The following is a 15,664-nucleotide window of genomic DNA, read 5'->3' as shown; positions in this document are numbered from 1 at the left end:
GTGTTTGACATAAAACGCGGTTGTGTATGTGATTTGGAGCACGTGCACAGCACAGCACTTATATATGCTCCACTCACATTCTTCATTTCCTCACTTGAAATTCAATTCTTGCAACACTCTTCCTTGCTCTCAATCCATCTACTGGTTTTCCCATCACTTTGGGCATCAGTAGTTTCAGTAGCTAGATTGTATTGTGTAGACAAACTTTTGAGAGTAAGGTTTTATAACACAACAGTGATCAAAGCTTATTGTTGATTCAACAAAGATGGGAGAGAACGGTTCTGGGAAAAACCACCAGGCTTCGCCCTCTCCATTGATGTGCTTCCACAAGGTGGCTCCAAATGCTTCGATGACGACGGCCGACTCAAGCGAACTGGTAACTTCACCACTTCCGGCAAGTTTTGAAACAACATCCTTTTGCTGTCTGTTTATGTCAATGTTTTTTTTTTCCTATGGCAGGAACTGTATGGACCGCCGGTGCTCATATTATAACAGCTGTGATTGGTTCTGGTATCCTGTCCCTTGCATGGGCCACGGCTCAGCTCGGATGGATTGCTGGTCCAGCAGTCATGTTCTTGTTCTCTTTTGTAACTTACTACACCTCTACTCTTCTCGCCACTTGTTACCGCTCCGGTGACGACCCTGTCAACGGCAAGAGAAACTACACTTACATGGAAGCTGTCAGATCAAATCATGGTACACTAAAAATGAACTTTTAATTGCATTAACAAATGTGATACTTAGTTCTTCCTCTACTTCTAACCCTTTTTTTCAATGTACTTTTTAGGTGGGTTTAAGGTCAAAATATGTGGGTGGGTTCAGTACTTGAACCTTTTTGGAGTTGCCATTGGGTACACAATTGCATTATCAATTAGCATGATGAGAGTTTCTTCTTAACATAAGGATCTAAAGATGTTTGATTTCTTCTCTAGTTTGTGTGTGTGTGTGTGTGTGTGTTTTTGTAGTTGTTTGGGCTACTAACAGGTTGAGGTTTTGGATATATATAACAGGGCTATCATGCTTCCATGCCAGTGGTGGCAAAAATCTTTGCAAAATGAATAGCAACCCTTATATGATTGCTTTTGGCATTGTTGAAATCATTTTCTCTCAAATTCCCGACTTTGATCAATTTTGGTGGCTTTCCATTGTTGCTGCTGTCATATCCTTCACTTACTCGACAATCGGACTCGGACTCGGAATTGCTCAAGTTGCAGGTATTATTCAAAGCTTCCTTTATGCAACCTGGTATTCTGGTATGATTTTTCTGGTTTTAAGGTGTTTTATTTTGGTTAATTTACCAGCAAATGGGAATATTAGGGGAAGCTTGACTGGGATAACTGTTGGAACTGTCACTCAAACACAAAAGATATGGTTGAGCTTCCAGGCACTTGGAAACATAGCTTTTGCCTATTCTTATTCCCTTATACTCATTGAAATTCAGGTAACAAGTTGTTGAACACTAATAACTTGTTTAGTACTTGATAAGGCCATGAAGCATGAGCTTAACAATATGGTACTTTCGACAGGACACGCTTAAGGCTCCACCGGCGGAATCAAAAACGATGAAGAAGGCAACTCTGTCAAGTGTTGCAATGACAACCCTCTTCTACATGTTGCGTGGTTGCATGTGGTATGCTGCTTTCGGAGACTCGTCCCCCGGGAACCTTCTAACCGGTTTCGGATTCTATAATCCATTCTGGCTCATTGACATTGCTAATGCTGCCATTGTAATTCACCTTGTTGGTGCATACCAAGTTTACCGCCAACCACTTTTCGCCTTCATCGAGAAGTCGGCAGTGCAAAGGTTCCCCGATAATGAATTCGTTACCAAAGATATTAAGATCCCGGTTCCCGGATTTCGGCCTTACAACCTCAACCTCTTCCGGTTGGTGTGGAGGACAGTTTTTGTGATGTTAACAACTTTGATCACCATGATGCTTCCCTTCTTTAATGTCATTGTTGGACTGCTTGGGGCTGTAGGATCTGGCCACTCACAGTTTACTTCCCAGTAGAGATGTACATTTCTCAAAAGAAGATACCAAAATGGAGCAAAAGATGGATTTGCCTCCAAATCCTCAGCGCTGCTTGCCTTATAATCACCATAGCTGCAGCTGCAGGTTCTATCGCAGAGATTATGGTTGAGCTCAAGTCGTATAAGCTGTTCTCGACCTCGTACTAGCTCGGTCGAATCGAACTCGTGTCACACTGCTCATGGATAGTTTAAGAGGCAATGAAACTAATCTCTGGTGTTTAAAAGATGTTCAAATGAAGGCAGAATTATTGTTGTTAAACTACGATGTACTGTTCAACAAAATGGGATCATGCTTTACAGTTTCAACTAGTAACTTTTCCCCATCAGTCAATGCAAAATGAAGAACTTTGAGCATAAAATGGTATGAACTTTTATTCATATGAATATCATGGAGCTGCTGCAGATCAACTCATAATTCTTCTGCATTTTAGGGCCTTTTATTTTAAAATTTCCCTGAAATTTTAACCTCTTCCCATGACCATGATTCTTCTTCATGTGACTTAGCTGATACCAAAATGTTCCTTTCTTGTCTCTTCCTTTTTATTAATTTGAAATACCCTTAAAATCAAAAAAATTTAAATCAAAATTTTTATTTTATCTTGATTTGATCTATAATCTTCATTATCTAGATATCGTAGGATTAATATATATTTTTCTCCACCTTTTCAACCTCTTTACCATTTATATATAAAAGAAAATACTCATACACTAGTAAATTAAAGGAAGTATGAAAATATAAATTTAAATGAAAAGTTCTAAAGCTTTTTTTAGAAAAACAAAATTACACAAATTAACGACGTTAAAGACCAAATGGTCGAGTGACCAAAGCAAGCGAAAAAGCTTAACGATGAAATTAAATTATTTTTAAAATTGAGGGACCAAAATAAAACACAAACAAAGCCGAGTGACCAAATAAATAATTTACTTTTAAGAAAAAAATCAAATCCAACTCAGACCGATCTTACCTACAAATAACTCTAGTAATGGAAGACATAATAATTCATAATTCAGCGTTAGATTGATTTTTTTTTAGAAATTTTCCTGCTGCTATTTTTTTAGTGAGGGATGGTTATCAGATGAGTCGATCGCGAGTTGGATAGTATTCGTCTCGTGTTCGTTAAAAAGTTTTGTTATGTGATTCGAATCATTATTCATTAAGTTCGTTAAAACTTTGTTTGACTTGTGTTCGGTTAAAAAACATTTTTTCGACTTGACTCATTGCTCATTAAAATCGATATATTCACCAAAATTTGTCTTATTTTTTTAACTATAGGTAAAATCTATTAATGCTATATAAATTAGTAATTTATCATTTTCTATTAGTAAATTTTTTGATAGAATATTATTTTTAACATAACTACTAAAAAATATAAAAAAAAAGTATAACAAATTATCACAAACCTATCGAGTTGAGTTAAACTTTACTCGATTCAACTCATTAATATCTCCAGTCGAACTCGAATTCGTGTACAATCAATTCTAATTAAATTTTAACCAAATTTTGATCGAGTAAAATTTGAGTCACTCACGAGCTGCTCAACTCATTAATCACCTCAATTTTAGTGTTCATGTGCCTGGGTTAATATTCCATATTTGTTTTGCCTCTCATATGAACCTATTCCAAATGTGAGTGCATTGCCGACTGTTCGGAAATTGCTTGTTTCCCAGAAGAAAAGAGGAAAAAACAAGTGGAAGTAGAACCAATCAAGCTATAAAACTAAAACCACCAAAGAAAATTGTATTAGCATAAATGCTCAAGTAAACATCGTCTAATCAACTTGCTTTCTGAAGACGCATTAATATCTAGACATACATCTAAAGTTTTACTGCTAACCAAAAGCCTCTCAACTCTCAAAGCTTCTGCCAATTCAAGTTCCATAACCGATGCAGGCACTCTATGAACCGTGTCGTATAAACAAATGACAACCATAACACTTTTGGGTCTGTTCTGAAACGAACTTGTATGAGTGCCAAATACAAATGGCTTGCTTCTTCAAATGGTCTATCTTTGAAATTTTAAGAAAGTTCTTCCTTGTTGAACTTGTTCCAAGCTTCCTGTTTCCAAGCATATAAAATGGATTACGAGAGATAACACAACCATACCCATGTTTAAATATGGTTCGTATAGGGTGTTAGGTGTCGGACTTCTGACAATGATACTTTGGAAACTAAGGAGTCGGGGTAAAATAGAGTCCTGCACTCATCACACCAAAGATGAGTGCCTACCCATTACTTCATCGAGGGCTGATGATGCGATGTGATCACTATGGAAAGATCTCATGTTTAAATATATACTACCTTCCCATAGTATTGAAAGTACCTTGAGAATGTCGAAAACCTTTTCAGCAATATATTTCTGTTCAATAGTGGCACCTTTCTGCTGAACCTTATCAGGATGGACACACAGTGTGGCCTTTCTATAAACCTTTTTAACAGATCCAGAGGTGATTAAATCAGTCAGCGAAACTGGCTCCCATCCACACTCAGACCAAAGTACCTGTTTGTTTTAAGTAAATAGTTAGTGATGAAAGCCAATAAGTTACAAATTCTAGACATTCAATAATGATTCCAAATTCTTTTTAAACAAAGAGAATGAATGAGAGAACATTATAAAAAAAAAAGCACACACCTGTTGTAACGATGACAGAAGTGCGCGCATATTACCTTCTTTCCCTGCAGCCCAGTGTTTTATCTCAAAATCCGTAGCTTCAGCGATCCTCTACAGAAATTAAGACCAAGTAAAATAACTAAGTAGACAAAATTCATAATTTATGAACAAAGAGTTGGTCATATCAGTGAACCACCATCTGTATGTAATACACAAGACCATGGTTAATACATCAGTGAACCACTTACATGCCTCTCTTCTTGCTCATTCTGTGATTGACGATCACGCTGGTTCATATCAGCAACTGCTCTTGCCTAGAACAGAAACAATCCAACTGTTGAACTATGCGTTGCAAAAAAGTATATGTATAATATTCTTTTTTTCAAACGAGAAGCGAGAAGGATATAAAGAAAGGTGTGAGTAGAAGAGGTAACGAAAGAAAAATCTGATTATTGAATTTAGGAGATTACATTAGTTTAAAAAAAACTAAGTTGTTGGCTTCTAATCAGAATTTTCTGCTAAAGATAAAATTCTATCTAGAGATAGAGATTACAAAGACTATTAAAACTTATCATTTCTTATTATAAAAACTCCTAAACAAACAAGACATCTACATAGCTGATTCTAACAGGTGCCAATAGAAGTGTTTTCCTGACAATTTTGCCTGGACATAATTGTAGAAATCTGAGTAATTCTCTGTAATTTCTTATTCTTTTCAATATGACAGATTACATATTTATATAAAAAATCTCTCTCTAAAGTAGGAAACTCTAAGAAAGGAAAAATAATAATCCTAGGATATGATCCCTTAAAATAAGGAATTGTAGAAATCTATTTACAAAATCATATCTCTATAGGAATGGTAACAAATCATATCTCTATAGGAATGGTAACAAATCATCTCTTTAATTCCTACACTCCCCCTCAAGCTGGAGAATATATATTGTATAATCCCAGCTTGAATAGGAATTTATTGAAAACAGGCTTTGGCAAAGCCTTAGTAAGAATGTTTGCAACTTGTTCTTCTGAAGGAATGTATGAAAGTGTGGTTGTCTTTTTGTTAACTTGATCAGCAATAAAATGCCTATCAATCTCAACATGCTTTGTCCAATCATGTTGAACTGGGTTCTTGGCAATTTGAATAGCAGATTGATTATCACACAAAACTTCAAAGTGATCCTCTTGATTAGTGACAAGTTCTTTCAGTAGTTTAAGTAGTCAAATTCCTTCGCATATTCCCAATGCTAGTGCTCTAAATTCAGCTTCAACACTACTTGAAACGACAGATTGTTTCTTACTTCTCCAAGTTGTAAGGTTTCCCCAAACAAATGTGCAGTAGCCTCTAGTGGATCTCCTTTCAGTAAGGTCTCCGGCACAACTAGAATCTGTAAAGATCTTAACAGTTCTGTCTTGTGTCTTCTTAAACATTAAACCGTGTCCTGGAGTTTTCTTCAAGTACTTGAGAATTCTATTTACTGCTGCCATATGCTCTTTAGTAGGATTAGTCATGTGTTGACTTATCACATTTACAAGAAATGTTATATCTGGCCTTGTCAAGGATAAATAAATTAGTTTCCCAACTAATCTTTGAAATTTCTCTTTGTCTACCAAGGACCCATCTTCTTTGTTAAATTTCAAGCTTGTCTCCATTGGTGTATCAATCGGCTTACAATCAAGAAAATTAGTTTCTTTGAGTAAATCCAGTACATATTTTCTTTGGTTGATCACAAGTCCTTTTGACCTTGCCACCTCCATTCCTAGGAAATACCTTAGCTTTCCCAAGTCCTTGGTTTCGAATTCCTTATTTAACAACTTCTTCAAATTGCAAATCTCTTCTTCATCATCTCCGGTAAGAATTATGTCGTCCACGTACACAATAAGGATAGCTTGCTTATTTGTAGAAGTTACCTTGATGAAAAGAGTGTGATCGGCGAGGGATTGCTTGTAGCCGTTTTTTAGAATGACTTTAGTGAACCTCTCGAACCAAGCTCTGGGTGATTGTTTTAACCCGTATAGAGACTTGTTGAGCTTGCACACCTTGTTACTTCCTTCAACAGACTTTAAGCCAGGTGGCAACTTCATATAGACTTCTTCTTCTAGCTTGCCATTAAGAAAATTTTTTTTTACATCAAGTTGGTGTAATTTCCAATCGCAATTTACAACCAAACTTAGGAGTACTCGAACAGTATTCAGCTTCGCCACAGGTGCAAAAGTTTCTGTGAAATCTATCCCATATGTTTGTGTAAAGCTTCTGGCCACTAGTCTCACTTTGTATCGTTGGATGCTATCATTTGAGTTATACTTTACAATAAAGATCCATTTACAACCAACAGCCTTTTTTCCTTGAGGAAGGTCCGTAACAGTCCAAGTAGCATTTTTCTCCAGTGCACAAATTTCCTCTTCAACAGCCCTTCTCTATTTTGAATCCTTTAGAGCTTCAGCTATGCTTGTAGGAACTTGTTCTTTATCCAAGTTTGCTGTAAATGCTTGAAAAGACGGCATCAATGAATTATAACCAGCAAATTTTTCGATAGGATGCTTGGTGCACTGTCTAACTCTTTTTCTAATAGCAATAGGGAAGTCATCTAGAGTAGGAGAAGTGAACTTACTGATTTCTTCTTCTATTTCGGCAGCTGGACCCAAATCCAATTCTCGGCAAGCATCAGATTGCAAAACAGCCTCAGGAATATGTTTTCTTTTCCTTGTATAGAAACGGAGCTGTTTGATTGGTGTTGTTTGTGGAATATTTTGAATGAGAGTAGGTGTGTTTTCAGAAAGGGTATTTAAAGTGGGTATGGGTGAAGTAGTGATAGGTACTACCGGTGGATCAATGGGAGTAGTTACAGGTGACAAATCTGTAGGTAAGGACAAAATTGGTGGCAATTCTGAAGGTTGAGAATGAAGAGTAGGAGGAGATACCTGATGTGGCTGAAAATCCTTCCATGTCTCCCCCTGAATTTCAGCCTGAGTGAAATAGGGATACTGCTCATAAAATGTTCTTAAGTGAAGAATACTCAACCAGTACACACTTTAATGATTTAGGATCTAACTTGGACTTATTAGGAGCAATGTTTTGGATTAAAACAGTACAACCAAATATTTAAGTGGAATAATGGAGGAGATAGGTTTAAAATGGGGAAAGTATTGCAAAAATATAGATTGAGGTGTTTGAAATTGTAAAACCTTACTAGGCATTCGATTGATTAAATATGTGGCAGTTAATAAGACTTCCCCCCACAAATATTTTGGAATATTAGTGGTAAATAGAAGAAAACGAGTAACTTCAAGGAGGTGTCTATTTTTTCTTTCGGCAATATCGTTTTGTTGTGGGGTGTCAACACAAGAACTAATTAGAACTATGCCCTTTTCCCTGAAAAACGCACCCAAAGACTTGGCAAAAAATTCACTGCCATTATCAGATTTAAAGAGCTGAATTTTAGACCCAAATTGAGTGAGAACCATGTTATAAAATTGGGTAAAAACACCTACAGTTTCAGATTTATCTTTTAGCAAATAAGTCAAAGTTATCCTACTGTGATCATCAATGAAAGTGATAAACCACTTACAATTATCAACATTCTTCACCCGAGAAGGACCCCAAAGAATTTGGCCTTTTATGAATGAATAGAGCAGGAAAAACTTTTACAAGATAGTGAAAACTAGGATGACCTAAACGATAGTGCCATAACATAACATTATCAACTTTTTCTAAAGCTGTGAAAGATTTCGAGATTTCGGTTTTAGTAGAGGCAAGAAGAATGTAGAGACCATTCTGCAAGCTGGCATTACCAATCATCTTCTTCGAGTTCAGTGCTTGCAAAGTACAATCAATATCATTAAAAATTGCAGAGCAGTGCAAGTCGGTGGAAAGTTTACTAACGGAAACGAGATTGCAAGCCAGATTTGGTACGAAGAGGACATTTTTAAGTACAATCTGGTCATTGAGAATAACAGTGTCATGTCCTTCTATTTTGCACAAAGAACCATCAGCCGTTTTGACAGCTTTACCAAAGTTTGGAAAAAAATTGCAAAACAAATCCTTATTACCAGTCATATGATCCGTAGCACCAGAATCGAGGATCCAATTAGGGGACGACTGGGAGGAAAAAAAACTGTAGCATGAGGTTTACCTTCTGGTTCTTTCATGACCAGATTACCTTCTGATTGAGCAGCAGAACCAGAAAAATTTTCTGGATTTGAAGTGATCTCCGGAGCAGGAGAAGAAGTTGTGGACATCATCTAGGTTGGAAATAAACCGTAACCTAAGCTGATACCATGTAGAAATCAGAGTAATTCTCTGTAATTTCTTATTCTTTTCAATATGACAGATTACATATTTATATACAAAATCTCTCTCTAAAGTAAGAAACTCTAAGAAAGGAAAAATAATAATCCTAGGATATGATCCCTTAAAATAAGGGATTGTAGAAATCTATTTACAAAATCATATCTCTATAGGAATGGTAACAAATCATATCTATATAGGAATGGTAACAAATCATCTCTCTATAGTTCCTACAATAATGCATGTTTGAAATCATGATGAAATGGGTTAGTCTCGCCCACAATCCCAAAATGGTCAGGTCAGTTGCAATTCGAGTATCAAGCTGAATGATGATCAAAACAGTTTATGATAGGACTTAAGCATAGTTACAAACATCAAGGAAATCCACATGCAGGACACTACTTATATCTCATTTTATGATTGCTATAACTGCTTTAATCAACAGTCCATGGAAGATTAAGAAGCTAGGGTTTCCTTCAAATTTTGATGTTGGCAACCTATTGGTGCCGACAGTTTGCACATTCTTCATTTGAGTGTATCTATGTTGCATAACTGAGAAAAGAAAAGACATTTATATCAACATTGACTCCTATATATACTTTTTTCTCATCAACAAATTCCATCTCATACTTCTAATTTATTTAAGCCTGTCAAACAAAGAATAAGAAATAAGATTAAAGTTATGTTAAGAAAACGATGCACACCACTCGATCTTGGGTCCTCTGATGACGTCCCAACCTAGTTCTTCTTCTTTCTTCACTTTCACCGACAAGTTCCTCAAACTCTCCAAACATTGGGGCAGCTTTAGGGAATAAAGATAATGAAAAACATTAATATCAAAGAGATATGATGGAAAGATAAGTTTCCGTACTGGACAAAGACCATTTCAATATTTCATGAATTGTATACCTCCAAAAATAAAAGAAATGTCATCAATTCCATTTGACATGGTAGCAGAAGAAGGCTTCTTTGCAGTGGATGAATCTCCTCCAGATGTCTTTTGTTGTATGTTCGGAACATTTGCACCAAATATGGGATCCTGACCAGCACGCAAGAAAGGAAACAATATCAACACACAGTTCTGCAGTTGCTAGAAAAGTGATGGTAGTTTTTCATATCTGTGGTGCTCACCCAAGTTTTATCCCTTTGCTTTGGAACACTACTGGATCTGGAGCTTACACCAAAAAAGGCTTCAAGATCATCTCCTGTATTTTGTTGGGTCTTCTTTGTAGCATCATCAGCTTCTTTAGATCTACTAGCCTTATTACGCATTCGTCCCATTGCAAAGTCCTCAAGTTCATCTATTGGAGATGCACCTGAACTCTTAACTGCATCATGAATCATCTCATTGTTAAAAAAAACTAATGATGCAAAGGCAAAAGAATAATGGAAATTGACTTCTATTTTTTCCAATGGATGTAGAAGAACCTTTATCTTCCTTCAAAACTTGTGCTGGTTTTGGAGGAGTCTTCAATGATGGTGAGGCATTTGAAGAACCATGAAGTTCTGTTCCTTCAGACAGATTGAACAGGTTGGATTCTTGCAGTGGTTCTGCGGGGGCTGAGAAGGAATCATATTCACAGCCTGAAGCCGACTCTAATACTACAAAAGGTTCCTCTGTTGATTTGAAGGTTGATTTGGCTGCCTTAGTGTTAGTCCTTCATAGAAAAGTGAAATTTAATACAAAGATTCAAACTTTTGCATGGGCATAACATAATCATACAAAAATAAACTATGTAACATACAGCTGTAAATATGTACATCCAATGTGGGTGTCCTTGCTGAAGGCAAATATATAATAATGTAAGAAAATAACAGCTTCAAAATATTTTCCTTCTAACTATGAGCACCACCTCTCTTATTTACTATTGCAATATTTTCTATGGATGCAGCAATATCATGTAAAGCATTGCAAATGGACACAAACTTATGTTTCAGAAGCCAAAATATAGAAGTCAATGTTATGGGAGCATTTTTACATTTGCATTTTTTATCATAAAGCGATTCCAAGACCTTTACCCTGTTTGTATCAATAATTTAAGCTTCTTTATATTCATCAAAGCAGTAGGTAAGCTGGGTTCAGTTTCAATATTTGGAAATTTAAACGGCGTCAACACTAATTACATAAGTAATGGACTTGTTAAAGACAGGCTCCAACCAAATAAATGGTTTATATGCATTATTAATCCTCAAATGATTGTTCTAGTCGTCCATTCAATTCACTTAACCTGATCTAAGTCAAATATGAGAGGAGCAATACTTAACAAGAAAATACTAGAACTTGGAAATTTGGTTCAATAGTAGGTCCATATAATCTGAAGCACGGGATGCAGACTCAATCCAAAATCCCCTAGAGGAAGGGAAACTTCATAACTTTAACAGTGACCATGTTGCTTGACACTTTAACAGTGCAGAGTAACCTTCATGCATACAAATCGTTTCAGAACAAAACATCGTTACCATATTTTATAGAGAGAGATAAATTAGAGCAAAATGAAATAAATATTTCCAAAAACGTCACCAATATTTATTTGCATCATAAAGAAAATCTGCAGACAGCCATGAAATTGTCTATGTTTTATGATCTCTCACACTCTCAAAGATTTCAGAGCTACTTAATGCAAAACTAATCCCCCAAAGCATACAGTTTATATCAGAAAACGTAACACTCACAACTACGGAAAGAACTTGAACTTGAACGATTTATTAACCCTGAAATGTCATTATTATTCAACTACAATTTATCAAACACACAAATAAAACTCAGTCAAACATCCAACAATTCAACTTAACCTTTAACACTCAAAGCAACAGTAACCTAGCAGCAAACAGTATCCCCTTTTTTATGATGAGTACCTGTTAACCGGAGAAGTGCTTTCACCAAACCCGGGTATCAAATCATCAACAGCAGCCTCATTTTTCCCGGAATCCCACGAACCATTCCTGCTAGAACTCTTCAATTTCGACGCCACATCACTAAAATCGCCCAACAAATCACCAAAAGAACCCTTTTGCTTTGTGGATGAGGCAAAAAGCCCAAAACCATCATCGTAACTTGCAGTTTGTGAGCCAGGCATTTCTCCAAATAAATCGTCAACGACGTATGAATTCGTGGAGGAAGATTTTGGACCCGAATTCAACAGCACTGAAGCTAAATCAAACGAAGACCCATTACCACTGTTATTACCCGTATTCGATGGGTTCGATGTGAGGTTTCCAAAACCGCCAAGGTCAAAAACAAAAGAATTTTGGGAGTTTTGGTTGGGGAAAAAGTCGTGATCATCGAGGAAAGAGCCGTCGTTGGCAGTCGAACTGAACGAAGATTTCGAAGAAAAGGTCGTGGAGTTCCCTGTGAAACCTGAACTGAACCCAAAAGTCTGGCTAGTGGTTGCGGTGGCGGTGGATAGTTTGGCTTGTGACATCGGAACAGATTTTCCTTGGGGTTTTAAACCATAACGCTCGGTTAAAACGCCAAATTCATCCATAATTGAACGCCTTTAATTGAGGGTGGCTAAAATCAAATCGGGTGAGGCAAGAGTATATAAATCTGAGAGAGGAAATGGAAGAAGAAGAAGAAGGTGATGGTGTCGGTGAGGAGGTAACGTAGAACCTGCAACAATCAATACCTGTGTTTGCTGGACGATTCGAAAAATCTAACTTTTTTACTTAATTTTATTTTTAAAAAGTCAACTCAAATTTATTTTGAGTTGTAATTAATAAATTTGAATTAATTCAAAAAAAAAATTAAGTTTAAATTGAATTATAAAATACAATTCGAATAATTCGAAAATTTTAATAATTAATGATTTTATTTTTAAGTTTGAGTCGAGTCATTAGACTTTGTATGATATATGTATATCATATGTAAAAAAAAATGTAGAAATATATTTGTATTATATATATAATTATAAAAAGTCCCTTAAATTGAAATCAAATAATATTATAAAATTATAAATATTTATAATTAAATTTAAATAAAAACTAGTAAAATCAACTCGACTCGAAAAAAATTTAATTAAAACCTGAGTTATAAAATAAGACTCGTCAACTCGAATAATATGAAAATTTTTAACTTAAATCGACTCGATCGAACGCTCACCCTACCCATCGTATTTGTCTTTTCTTTTCTTTTCTTTCGCTCTCCCTAGCTAATTTGGTATTTTCCCAGCAAATTCATTCTATTTAGGGTAAACTGCACATGTGGTTACTAAATTTTGAGTATCCTTTCGTTTTCGCTACTGAAGTTTCAAAAGTTACATAATATTCATTAACGTTATTCTTTTCTTTCAAAATGGTCACTGAACCGTTAACCCCGTCAAATGTTTGACGGAAATCTACCGCGACAGTTAAGGAGCTGATTTGGCACCCCCTTTAAAAGAAAAAATATATAAATTCTTAAAAAGAAAAAATATATAAATTCTTTAAAAAAAATCTTTTCTACTTCTCTAGCTCTCTTATCACCTTTCGTTCTTCACTCAATCTTTCTTCTTGTTTTTTTTTCTCACTTTTTCTGGGTTTGTTTATTTTAGATCTTGGTATCTCTATGCTAGAAATGCAGTTGAAAATATCAGTATTACTGGAGAGTTAAGCCCCTCGACTGATTTGTAGTGGATTTGCAGTAGAGGGCAAATGCTCGGTTCTCTTCCTTCAAATCACAGTTTGTTTTCATGCTCTTTTGCTCATCTCCCACCGTGTTAATTCTCAGCCCTCATCAAAGAATTTCACTCCATTTTAGATCCCCTCAACCTAGTAAAGCTTCTCCTTCACTACGCTTCCTTAACTCCTTTCTCCCTCGAATTCATTCCGGACTGACTCGAACCGGGTAATGGGTTATACAACTTGAGTTGGGCTCGATGCCCAGATGGACTCCTAGTGGAATATCAGATTCTGGGCTGACAACGATTCTGAGATTATAAAGGGGTTTTGCTCTTATTTGGTTTCGGTTCTTGATGGGGCACCACCGGAGGAAGTACTGAGGTTGAAACCAAGGATTTGGTGGTGCTTAACATCGAGCTTCCCGGTGGGGAAAGGTCTCGGGTTAACACATGACATGATATATTGATATTTTAGTTAACATATATAAACGAACCAGTGCCTTGGTTGCTCAAAAGGAACAGAAAGCTCATTTTGAGCCATTTCCTTCGTTGGTGATCACTGCTGAAGGTTTCCAGCCGAAAAAGATCCTATGTCGAGGCTCATATTAGTTATTTGCTAATTTTTGCAACCTTTTTGTTTTCACAATGATATTAAAATCCCAAGCTTGGAATATAGTTGACTTGGGGAAGAGAGACCATGGTAAGTGAGGATTTATTCTCAACCTATTCACTCGAGAAAGACTCAAAGCAAGCAGGCAAGCAAATCCAACATCGAAGAAACTCAGTTTGTTAAATGAGAAAACTACTTCAAAAATCAAACAATGTCGACGACAGAAATAGGAAATATTTACAAAAGTTGTGTTGGTTTTTTTAGAGGGGTCAAAGGATGCCAAATCAGATCCCTAACTGTCTCGTCAGATTTCCTTTAAATATTTTATGGGGTTAACGATTGAGTGACCATTTTGTAATATAACGATCGAGTGACCATTTTGTAATAAAATAATAGTGTTAATGATTGTTTTATAACTTTGATACTTCAGTGATGAAAATGAAAACTTACTTAAAAATTAGTGACCATTTGTATATTTTACCCTTCTATTTATTTATTTTGAAAGAAAACGAGACTCGTTAAAAACCCTTACTACCAGACCGAGGGTTGGGGTCCTTAAAGGGGGAAAAAGTACCACTCTATTAACCATAATTTAAATCAACCATTACAGCATTCAGAATAAACCTAGGGGCATCAGTCGTAAAAGAATAAAAGACATTACAATCCAATGTTTTCTTTGCTAATGTACAACCTTATTCGCTTCTCTAGATATATATGAAATAGAACAACTATTAGAAGTGTTACATTTAGTACAAATATCAACCATGGTTACACCAATGGTGGAAAAATCATCCTCCGGATTATTATAGCATTTGAAAATAGCAGATGAATCTATTTCGATATAGATATCACGCCATCCCTACTATAAAGCAAGGTTAATAGCAGTAACTAAACAAGTTAATTCTATAAAGATGGGTTTAGGGATTCCACCCAAAGTCGTAGCCAAACCACTAAAGACCATTCCTTGTGCATTGAGCGCAATAACCCCAATTATTGCCAACTGAATTAATAAGTTATAGGCACCATCTGCATTCAACTTAATCATTTGTCCTTGGGGAGGAAATCATTGAGCAACCACGTCAGCAACATCATGTTGAGAAGGTTGTCCTTGATGGGCCCTATTAAACTATTGATGCAATGCCTTAGTATTAGCTACAATTAGCCAAGTGGCTTGCATTCTACCCTTGTGCACCAAAGAATTACGGCCATTCCAAATGTTCCAAAGCAAGACAACAAGCTCTGCCAAAGGAACCAAACTAAGCGTAGCATATGCATTTTCTAACCAGACTAAAACAGATCAAACTGGTGAATTCAAGACTATACTTGGAATATCGGTCAGTCATAGGACTTCTCGTGCATACGAACAATATTTGAACATGTGTAATGTTGTCTCCACATCTGATGTACACAAAGGGCAGACGCCCTCACCCAAACCTGCATGACGCACTCTATATCCCAAAGTTAATGTCGCATGTGCTAACCGTCAAATAAAAATGTGTACCTTTAGAAGAACTTTTAGTTTTGCAATTGTTTT

General features: G+C 36.1%; 1 protein-coding gene and 1 pseudogene across 2 annotated transcripts; one reads left to right on the top strand and one right to left on the bottom strand.

The window, feature by feature from the left end:
- Positions 1–265: 265 nt before the first annotated feature.
- On the top strand, positions 266–2,230 carry LOC120126290 (annotated as a pseudogene).
- A 1,646-nt stretch (positions 2,231–3,876) lies between these two features.
- LOC120126332 (auxilin-related protein 2-like) lies at positions 3,877–15,429 on the bottom strand. 2 transcript variants are annotated; one of them, XM_039144550.1, is made up of 10 exons: positions 15,419–15,429; positions 11,782–12,436; positions 10,354–10,583; positions 10,057–10,253; positions 9,835–9,964; positions 9,630–9,727; positions 4,889–4,954; positions 4,662–4,751; positions 4,353–4,529; positions 3,877–4,087 (listed from the first exon to the last, which is right to left on the bottom strand). In XM_039144550.1, the coding sequence occupies exons 2-10, from the start codon at positions 12,408–12,410 to the stop codon at positions 4,049–4,051; spliced, it is 1,656 nt and encodes a 551-aa protein (XP_039000481.1). In that variant the 5' UTR covers positions 12,411–12,436; positions 15,419–15,429; the 3' UTR covers positions 3,877–4,048. The 2 variants fall into 2 exon arrangements, with proteins under 2 accessions (XP_039000481.1, XP_039000480.1); XM_039144549.1 differs by lacking the exon at positions 15,419–15,429 and having other exon boundaries at positions 11,782–12,491.
- Between the last annotated feature and the right edge of the window lie 235 nt (positions 15,430–15,664).

This window comes from Hibiscus syriacus, unplaced genomic scaffold, assembly GCF_006381635.1.
Source record: "Hibiscus syriacus cultivar Baekdansim isolate YM2019G1 unplaced genomic scaffold, ASM638163v2 tig00110457_pilon, whole genome shotgun sequence".
Classification (NCBI taxonomy): domain Eukaryota; kingdom Viridiplantae; phylum Streptophyta; class Magnoliopsida; order Malvales; family Malvaceae; genus Hibiscus; species Hibiscus syriacus.
This window is presented reverse-complemented; position numbering and strand designations above follow the sequence as displayed.

Excerpts from the sequence above, each read along its gene's own strand:
- LOC120126332 (XM_039144550.1), bottom strand. The coding sequence starts at position 12,410 with ATGGATGAATTTGGCGTTTTAACCGAGCGTTATGGTTTAAAACCCCAA. Across the intron at positions 4,955-9,629 it reads AGAGGACCCAAGATCGAGTG|GCAAGAGCAGTTGCTGATAT; the intron begins GTGTGCATCGTT and ends TTTCTGTTCTAG. Across the intron at positions 4,088-4,352 it reads AGGTTTTCGACATTCTCAAG|GAAGCTTGGAACAAGTTCAA; the intron begins GTACTTTCAATA and ends GCTTGGAAACAG.